The sequence below is a fragment of the Alosa sapidissima genome, chromosome 4, assembly GCF_018492685.1.
Source record: "Alosa sapidissima isolate fAloSap1 chromosome 4, fAloSap1.pri, whole genome shotgun sequence".
In the NCBI taxonomy this organism is placed as follows: domain Eukaryota; kingdom Metazoa; phylum Chordata; class Actinopteri; order Clupeiformes; family Clupeidae; genus Alosa; species Alosa sapidissima.
Window position 1 is genome coordinate 29,944,794 of NC_055960.1, and position 10,586 is coordinate 29,955,379.

Sequence of the window (10,586 nt, forward strand, 5' to 3'; positions counted from 1 at the left end):
TTCGTCTCTCACTGTCTTCCCCAGGGCGCCAAGCTTCCCATGTCAATCATCATCGTGGGCGTGGGACAGGCCGAGTTTGATGGTAAGAATACGCCTTTCCGTCTCCCATCCCATAATTTCTCTGACAGCCTGGCCCCCGTGGAGCCCTCGTGTTTGGATCGTACAGTGGTCCAGATTTAACCCTTAAAGGAGTACCGTCACACGGAATGTTGAGAAATGAACGTTCTAAACAATATCTGGGTTCATTGAATTCAACATAGAATTTTAGAACCTTCAATTGTTGCGGAACTTAGAACGTTCAAAAACCTACACCTTTAAGGGTTAAACGCGAGGACGGACACACACACTGCCTCTGGAGATGACGGGAGATTGGCTTCCATTTCCTTTTCCACTGTTAAACCCATCAGGCAGCCAGCCAGCCAGTCAGTCAGTCAGAGTCTAATTCTAAGAGTTCTCCTTAATGCTAACAAACGGAAAAAGCACATTAATAATTCAATGTTCCAGTTTTACCAAATACACAGAAGTAAATAAGCATTTGTATTTCTGGCAATTAGGCAGATAAATGCTCTGAGAGGAGGATAATTGGCATCTCATTTGCACCCCCCAGAAGAGTGGAGTGGCACTGTGGATGGGGGTGTTGCAGCGGCGGTGGTGTGTGTGTGCAAGCGTGTGTGTGTGTGTGTGTGTGTGGGGGGGGGGGGGGGGGGGGGTAATTTTTGTGAAAAGAAGCTTCAGCTAATTACTGAGTCGGCAGTCAATATCAATCACGGAGCATCTGGTTAATAGGCACATGCCTGATGGCTGTCTGGGAGTGGGATGGAGTGTGTGTGTGTGTGTGTGTGTGTGTGTGTGTGTGTGTGTGTGTGTGTGTGGGAGGGAGGGAGGGAGTGGGATCAGACCTGGGCCCACTCTATACCTCCTGGGTCAGGGTCGGAAGCGGAAGTACATGGGGACTCTGACATCCTCTCTGCCCCCCTTCATCCCTCGTTTCACACACGTACACACACACACACACGCACACACACACACACACACACACACGCGCACACACACACACACACGCACGCACGCACGCACGCACGCACGCACGCGCACGCGCACGCGCACGCGCACACGCACACGCACACGCACACGCACACGCACACGCACACGCACACACACACACACACACACACACACACACTGCTCTCCTCCAGGTTTCCGCCTGTGAAAAGAGAATATTTCTTCCTCAGCAGGGAGCGTTTCTTCTCTGTCTTTCCCTCTTTGCCACCTTCGCGCACACTGCAGGGGTTCTGGCCCTGGGCTCTGCCCACACACACACACACACACACACACACACACACACACACACACACACACACACACACACACACACACACACACACCGCACTGCAGGGGTTCTGGCCCTGGGCTCTGCACAGCGCCTGGAGTCCCCATTCCACTTGTTTTGCTCCTGCAAAAATACAACTGAGTTTAATTGGATTGAGAGTACTGTATATGGAGGTTGACCAGACTACCTTGTTTGTTTTTTAGTGTAGACTCTTAAAATTACCACCTGTTAGTCTTTGTTTTTAAATGCAGGTATTCTAATTTGTTGTCCATGGTTTCAGTGATGGCTTTCAGTGTGTGTCTGGCTGACCTTTGCTCTGTTTTGGTCAGGGGTGGCTATTTTCATCTATGTTATGTCAATGGAAGCAGCTGTTCCCTGGCAACACAGAGCTTTGTGTTTGTGCACGGCAGACCCGACGCACACGACGATTCTTCTGCTAAGATGCGTGCGTTTGGAGCGAGCCTGTAATTAGCGCTGTGTGGTGAGTCATCTTTGTTTTGTGTCCGCAGCCATGGTGGAACTCGATGGGGACGACATCAGAGTTTCATCGAGAGGAAAGCTCGCTGAGAGGGACATCGTGCAGGTGAGTGCGCCTCTCAGTCAGGCATTGTGCAGGAGTCATTGTCTTCAAGGAAAGAGATTTTCCAGGTGTGTGTGAATATTCCTGGAGCTTTGTTTCATTGTCCCTCATTCAGAGCCAATGTTTGAACATTCTGCCTGTGGCATTTTTTTGGCCTGCCAAGACTACCACTTCAACTGATGATTTTTATGAAAAAAAAAATATTTTCATATAAACAGATCCACCTGACAGATTCACCACAGATTTGTTGGAACTCTTAAGAACAGCAGCAGGGATCCTTCAGCTGTTTGCTTTCCCTGCCAGTTCATGAGGATTTGCGCAATATAGCTATGACTAATCCAAATGTTCAGCCTGCAACAGTCGGAGGAACTGCTTTATCACTATGAAACGTAATAATGATATATATATATCAGCTCTCACTGTCTTTGGCTGCTCAGTGAGCTGGGCTACTATTTTGTCAATTGTGTTTTCTTTTCAAATAAAAGGGACCGGATCTCAGCAGTTGAATTCTGCATCTTTTGAGATGTGTCAAGTCTGCATCGACCATTTCCTGTTATCAGTAACGGTGAATCGGCAGTATCGTGTCACAGACTATAACGAACAGCAGAATTAGGACAACAGCGTAGCGGCGCGATCGTGTTCCTCCTCAACAATCGTCACCACAAAGATACGGCAACAATAAACAAACTGAATTCATAAGCTTGTAATCCCTCCCCGTGGTTTCATATACAGACGCTAACCCTGTTATGCACTCAGTAAAAATAAAAGAGATTGAGTGAGTGATTTTCCAGCCTCAGATTTGGGCGCCCCTGCTGAGAAGTGTTTTGGTTCACAACATGCGGGCGCGTTGCAAACGCAGCCATATCTCCCAGCACTTTCATGCTTTTATTTAGCAGGTTGGTAGACACCTGCTTATTCAGTTAGAGCATCATGGAGGTGGAGCCGAATGTGCCGTATCATGGAACAGCCTTCGAACGCGACTTTGAAGTTTGGACTTAATTCAAAATGAATTCATCAAAAGCGAGTTTGACTGAAAGCAAGCTGAGAGCATCCATTTTGTTTGATGGCAAATGCTTTTTTAAATCGTGAAGTTTATGTGTAGCATCAGTGTGTGTTTATAACACCTACAGTTTAAAAAGAGTTAATTAGGAGTAGGTCTGCCACTGACAACACATTTTCTATCGATTCATCTATACAATACAATTCTTCAATTCAATTCTAAGGTCCTTTATGGCTTCAATAATGAATGTAGTCCTATATAGCAGATATAAGGACACATTTTGGGGTAGTCAATTCACTTAGTAGTTAATTCACCTCAGTCTAATGTCACTTTGCCAGCTGGATTGGGCAACATGTGATATGGGACATGTGATAGCCTCTCATTTTATACCAGCTTTAGGGATGGGGTTTTTGATGGGAGTGTGACCCAACTTGACGTGCCTCCTATTTTAGGGGGGAAAGTCAGGGCTACTTAAAACATGTCACAGCCGCTAATCTAAAATCTTTATTAATCTGTATCCATCCTATGCATTTCATACCGCCATGTCAGGTCATCATAGTTGTTACCACGTTATTAGCAGGGCAGTGTTATTAGTCTGTACCCATCTCGTTTAGGGGCAGCCGTGGCCTACTGGTTAGCGCTTCGGACTTGTAACCGGAGGGTTGCCGGTTTGAACCCCGACCAGTAGGCACGGCTGAAGTGCCCTTGAGCAAGGCACCTAACCCCTCTCTGCTCCCCGAGTGCCGCTGTTGTTGCAGGCAGCTCACTGCGCCAGGATTAGTGTGTGCTTCACCTCACTGTGCGTTCACTGTGTGCTGAGTGTGTTTCACTAATTCACAGATTGGGATAAATGCAGAGACCAAATTTCCCTCACGGGATCAAAAGAGTATATATACTTATACTTATACTTATACTTACCAGGTTATTAGCAGGGCTGTGGGGAGTTAGGGCACAGTCCAGGGCTGTGGGGAGTCTGCGATGGCTCAGTCCAGGCTGCAGGAGGGGCTTATGCAAACAGTGATAGTATCTTTTTAAGCTCACAGTAATCAGCCCAGCCTCAAAGCGTTACTGGCTGAGGGAAATTCTGGGAATTCTGCTAATTCTCCTGATTACCACTCCACTACTGGTCACTATTCCCACCTCAGCCAATCCTCGACATCACTGTTGGCAACTTGTGAATGACAAAAGACAAAAGAGTTAGTTTGAAACCTTTAGTGTGACTAGAAGTAAGAAAACGTTTAGTTCGAAACCTTTAGTGTGACTAGAGGTAAGACAGAATGCTTTGTGAATACAGGCCCTGAGCAGTTGCTAGGCAACGCTGTTTGTAAAAGCAGCCAAGATCACTCCCAGAATCCTCTGCGGTCTGTCCCAGAATCCTCTGCGGTCTGACCTAACTCGGACGGTTCCTCTCTCTCTCTCTCTCTCTCTCTCTCTCTCTCTCTCTCTCTCTTTCTCTCCGCAGTTTGTGCCGTTCCGAGACTACATGGACCGGACGGGGAACCACGTGCTGAGCATGGCGCGGCTGGCCAAGGACGTGCTGGCTGAGATCCCCGACCAGTTCATCTCCTACATGAAGAGCCGGGGCATTAAGCCTAACCCAGCGCCTCCGCCGTACACCCCACCCGGCCACACCCACCACACGCAGATCTGAGCAGCTCCACTGCTCTGCTCACACCTGATTGGAGATTTAGGGGGAGGAGGAGGAGAGTGATGATGATGGTGATGCTCTCTCCTGTGGAATTCTGGGAGTTGTAGTCCTGGATGGAGAGCGGGCAGGGGTTGGATTGAGCCCAGCGTTTGTGTCAGAATTTCCTGGTAGCACTCAGAGACTTTTGTTCAAGCGTTACATTGGGTTTGTTTTTTAAATGTTTATTGATTGTTTTTTTTTTATTATTGTTTTTTGCTTGTTTTAGGCAAGCTCATTGCCAGAACCCTATATAAGGACAGTCATTTTGTTTGTTTGTTTGTTTTGTTTCTTAAAAGATGGCAAAAAATGTACATTTGTATAAATATAAATGGGCCTGTGACTGTTTCCTGTTTGGGGTGCGCTCGTTAGCGAGTCCGGTGCAAGTGGCCGTGTATGTGGGATGCGGTCGGTTCGTGGTTCAACCTGTGCCTGTCTGTGGTCGTCTCAGTGTCTCTAGTGGGGCACCTCTGCCCCTCTTGGAACCTCTGTGTCGCTCCGGGTCTGTTTAGTAGAGCGTATGCATTTCAGGTGAAGTCTTTAGGTTCATTTGATATGGAGTCGACCCGGGGCTACAACACCATACACAGTGTATGGTCCACATGGAAAATATTCCAGTCTCTGTTGCTAATGCCTTCTGTACCTTGGAGGGCTGTTATCACGTGTGCTTTCTATTTGGTTCTGTTTTCACAACAACAACAACAACTACAACAACAACTAGCATTTATATAGCGCTTTATCAAAACACCCAAAGCGCTCAACAGTGATAGGGGAACCTCACCAACCACCACCATTGTGTAGCACCCACCTGGGTGATGCACAGCAGCCATTATGCGCCAGAACTCTCACCACACACCAGTTTGAGGTGGAGAGTGAGGGGATGAATGAATGAGCCAATTACTGGGGGATGATTAGGAGGCCAGATTAAATGAGCTTGGTTGGGATTTTAGCCATGACACCAGGGAACCCCCTACTCTTTGCGATAAGTGCCATGGGATCTTTAAAGGCCACACTGAGTCAGGACATCAGTTTAATGTCTCATCCAAAGGACGAATTACCACTGAACGGAAATATTCATCAGAGCCTTTGGATTTGGATCAGGTGTCTGCACGGAGGTTCATCCTAGCGTACCGTGAGACAGAGCCGAGATCGAAGTGTCTATTCTTAGCCCTCCATGTTGTCAGAGGAAGCAACCGAGCTGCATGACGCGTGTGTTCACTCAGTGCTGGAGTCATCTGTTGGGAACGCTCTGTGTTCCACTGTAGAATTTAAACTGACGAATAATGCTCTGTGTTCCAGTGTAGACTTTATACAGCCGAGATGCATGCGGCACTTTGGCCTCCCTGCTGAAAACACAAGACAAAAAAAAAAGAACACCTACATTTTTTATTACTGAACACACCGTAAATATACCATATGAACACAGGTCCTATATAAAGCATATGAACACAAGTCCTATATATAGTTTTTTTCTTTAATAGTTTTTTCCAGGTAAGAGCACAATATTGCCATTCTCCTCACAAGGAGACCATCGGCTGAATTAGAGGTGTAAGAGGGATGAGGGGAAGGATTCCGGAGGAAGGTTTTGTGTACAATAGTGGGGAGTAGTGGTAGATTTAAAAGTTAAGGGTGTGTGTGTGTGAGGGGGTGGTGTGTGGTGGTGTCGGCGAAGCTTTGATGTGAGCCTTGGGGTCTGTCTGAGTGTGTGTGTGTCTGAGGGGGTGGTGTGTGGTGGTGGCGTTGAAGCTTTGACGTGGGCCTTGGGATCTGTGAGAGTGGAACCTGGCCTACGGTGCAGTTTTAGGCCAGTGAATAATTTCCCAGTGCAGCACGACTCAGCCTCATCTCTTGCAGAGAGAGAGAGAGAGAGAGATGTATGAGGGCAGAGCAGAGGAGTTCAGAGCCACTCAGTCTGTCCACCAATTCAGCGGCTTTAATCAGATCAGTTATCCTGCCTGGGCCTTCCTCCGAGCCTCCACTACACTCGGAGAAACGAGCACAGTTTGTCCCTGTCTGATTACCGTAATGAATGCAATGCTGTAGAGGTACCCCCAGTCTCACAAGTACACACTCACACACACACACACACACACATACATACATACACACACACACATACACATTGCTAGACTGTTGTCTGTGCCCACGATGTAATCGGGCGATGCTGAAAGCCATTATACTTCGACGAGTCAGCCAGTGGACTAATAGTGATTTTTACCGCCACATTATCCATGAAAGCCTGTGTGGTCATGTTTTCTGGCCCATTATAGCATGCTCTGTAGATAGGTGGAATTTATTTCATCTTTACACTAGTAACAGAGTAATGGCCTCTATTAATTTAATTACATTCGTATTTCAGAAATTATTCAAGGCTGATACACACATGAAGAATGAGCAGAGGACAGTAAATATGAACCCATTTTAACAGCATGAAGCACCCCTGATTTGTTATGGCTATCTGTTATTCAAGTCTCATTTCAAAGCAAGCCCTTTTCTTGTAGTTTTATAGTCAGAAGCTATCAAAACATACCGTAATTTCCCAACTATTAGCCGTGGCTTATACATTGATTTTGCAAAATTTCTTCAGCTATGAGGTTAATACACAGGGGCAGTTAATATATTATATAATATATATATATATATTAATATGGTTTTGTTTCTTTTAACTTGCATAAAACACTGTCCTGGCGCTTATACACATGCGGCTAATACACAGGAAATTACCGTACACTTTTGAATGTGTTATTCACAGGAGAATTGCAACTGACATGACATTTTCTCTAGCAGTACCCATGTTTATTTGCAGTATTACCATTGAGAACAGGGTGACTCATTTGTAAAGTGTGATATAATTCCATTATGCTGACACTTACAGTACAGTGGTGCAGTAGATGGGTTTTTTTTTACACAATATATCTGACTGATATACGTATCATTAGTTAATGTGTTATACAGAAGCATTACTACAGTTGCACTCTGAAACATAGGACTGCAGAATAATAATAATTTAAAAAAAAAATAAATAAAAAAAGACACCCAAAATCCTATGAATGTTATCAATAACAGGCTCAGAGGTTATTATGGTTTGTCCAGTTTTAATGGATTTTTTTAGGCAAACAGTGATATTTAACTGTTATTACTTCAGAATGAAGACTAGATACAGCAACACAACACAACAAATGAAAAGTCAAACAGCACATAAACAAGTAAAATATGATTTATATTTTTACTTAGTGTGTTAATATTACAGATGGTTTAAAAGAAAATGTTGATTATTTTTGTAGGGTTTCTGTACGAGTCAGAATTGTTGGAGTGACTATAACTTATTTGCAGAGCATGTAAATGGATTTATTATAGCGGATATGATTAAGACGTGAAAGATTAGAGAGGCGGTATTGACTGAGAGTTGGCAAAGACTCAAGTTGTTGTAGTGTGTTTAGTTGTAGGTCCCACTCTTGCGGAGACCTATCTTCGATGGCCATTTAGACCATGGTAGTGTTTTAATGTTTCTTTGTCATACCTTTACCATATGAATGAAATTAAAAGTCTTTGTCAAAAAGTTTAAACAAGGAAAGACAGCTGAAGTGTTTCAATAACGATTATAGTATTTGCTTATTTAGAGGCATGCTTTGTAAAGTCAAACGAGTGAACTGGTAAATATATCTGTCCAGTCAGTCAGGTAATTTCCCAGATCCAAATGTATGTCTGGGGCAGATTATCCACAGTACGAACTGGCTGATAAATGCTATGTCCATAGAGGGTCAGCAATCCCATGGACAAAAGACTAGAAGTCCTTAGTGATGTCAGTGTGGGCTGTCTTCCCATGTGTGATCCTGGAGACCCATGCCGGCTGCATAATGATGATAACTGGTATGCAATATTATTCTGATGAAGGTTAGGGGTTCCTCTAAACATGTGTTGCATGAGTGTACCTGTTCTGTTCCGTCACATCCATGTAACGAGAATGTTAGAAAAAAAGAATACCTGGATTCATCGAAATCAACATGGAATTTCAGAACCTTAAATTCTTGTGGAATGGAGTCTTTTGTTAGAATGGTCACAGCTCTCCTGCTGAAGGGGTAAAGATAGCAAATCTAAATGAGGCATCTGAAACTTCTTCTTGAGCCCCAGTGTTAATCAGTAGCAGGCCAACGGCATTGCAGTGTCTTGGATAGACTCGGAGCAGAGTCTGCTCTAATCAATGCTGGCTGTGGCCATCAAATTTCAATTAAGCAGAAGATTTGGACATTTAGCCCATCCAACAGTTTCAATCGTTTCTAATTGCTACTTTAATCACATTCAATTACACAAATTATCCACTTCCCATACAGATATGCAGACCATTGAATCACACTGGTGCAGATTTTTGGTTCAGTTCACTCAGTCCAAAGCGGCGGTGCCTCTAATAACAGGTCATGGATGATGCTTTAGTGCTCTGACCTGGTGAGGGAGATCATGTTCTGAGATAGGCAGGGGAATCAGGAGAGATTCAGGAGGCTTTGCATGTTTACATTGCTGTTGCCTAGGAGAGTGCTAAACTTGTGAAGTTGAGGAAGTGCGTTACACACACACACACACACTAACACACACATACACACACTCACACTCTGCAGCTGTAATGATTCAGACATTTTAATAGGGAATGGGTTTCATGAGAGGGAAGTGGGTGCAGACATGCTGATTTGTTCCTACTCTCTCCCAATGTTTTTCTTTTCTTGTTTGTTTGTTTGTTTGTTCTTTGTTTGCCTTTCCACCACTTTGTTTCTTGTTCACAGCGGAGGTTGATTATGCTGTTGCAGTAGTTATGGATGTGTACTCCATGTCAGTAACCTGTCTTGGCTTGCAGCTCTCTCTCTCTTTTTGCCTGGCAGACCCATGTTAAATAACAACTGGTTGACGGCATGTCCCCACCACACCAGTGCATGAGCTTAACGCTCCAGACCTACGGCCGGTTTCTCATCCATGGAGTAAGCCTAGTCCTAGACCAAAAGCTTTTTTTCAGTGGACATTAAGTATATTGGCATTTATTTTGCCTTTATTGTGATAGGACAGTTAGAAATTGACAGGAAGTGAGTGGCAGAGAAAAATGGGGTGGGATCGGGAAACGACCTTGAACCCAGGTCCCCGTGGGCACTTGGACCCAAATGTGGTTTGGGCACCGTAGCTAGTTGCACCACAGCGCCCCCATTCAGTGGAGATTTTCATCAACGGTTTCTTTTAGTCTAGGACTAGTATTGATGGGTGCGCGTGAAACCGGCCCATTATGTTGAGACTGTGCACAGAGGGGTGAGCCTGTGTCTAGCTACTGTGCACGTATTGTAACATGTATATTTTGGCTCACTGTTTGAAGAAGAAGAAGAACTTGAAATACATATTTTCTATCAAAGATGTGAAAAAGCCATTGAACCCATTGAAACCCAGATGATATTACACCTTTATTGCTCTGGAACTTCAGATGGTTATCCAGACAACACACGTGCACACACACACACATACACACAATTAAATGGGTGTAACAATTACATGGATCAGTTGTATCATAATAAAAACAACATTTGCCTGAGTGATGTGCATGTCTGTGCCAAATATGGCCAAACTTGTATCAGACGTTTCTTTTTGTTTTTCTTTAGTCTCCTCGCCTTCTTTTCCCCTTTCTCTCTTTATCTTTCTTAAGGGATTTACTGAAATGGGAAAGTTGTAGCCAACCTGCATGTTGCAGATAATGCTAATTATTTCATAGCGCAATCTTTTAAAAGTATGAATATATAATTATTTCTAGTCTCATCTTCTGTTGTTTACCTCACTGGGTTTTTAATTTGCATGGTAAGTCTCTTTTCTATTAAGCAAATTTAATTGTACATGATCATTGTCATACGGTGGATTGTGAAATGCTTTGTATTGGATTGCCTTAAATGAACATGAATAATAAAAAAAAATAACAATAAATGACTACTTTTGCAAAATCTGCATTATAGTGCGAGTTCATTCCAGG

General features: G+C 44.2%; 1 protein-coding gene across 2 annotated transcripts in view; it reads left to right on the plus strand.

Annotated features, from left to right (window-relative positions):
* Window positions 1–7,152, plus strand: part of cpne5b (copine Vb) — a 173,971-nt gene extending 166,819 nt beyond the window's left edge. For both annotated transcript variants that reach the window (XM_042088310.1, XM_042088311.1), the window contains 3 exons: window positions 25–82; window positions 1,840–1,913; window positions 4,373–7,152. In XM_042088310.1, the coding sequence (XP_041944244.1) occupies window positions 25–82; window positions 1,840–1,913; window positions 4,373–4,561 (321 nt within the window). In that variant the 3' untranslated portion in view covers window positions 4,562–7,152. The remainder of the gene's footprint in view (window positions 1–24; window positions 83–1,839; window positions 1,914–4,372) is intronic.
* The last annotated feature ends 3,434 nt before the right edge of the window (window positions 7,153–10,586 follow it).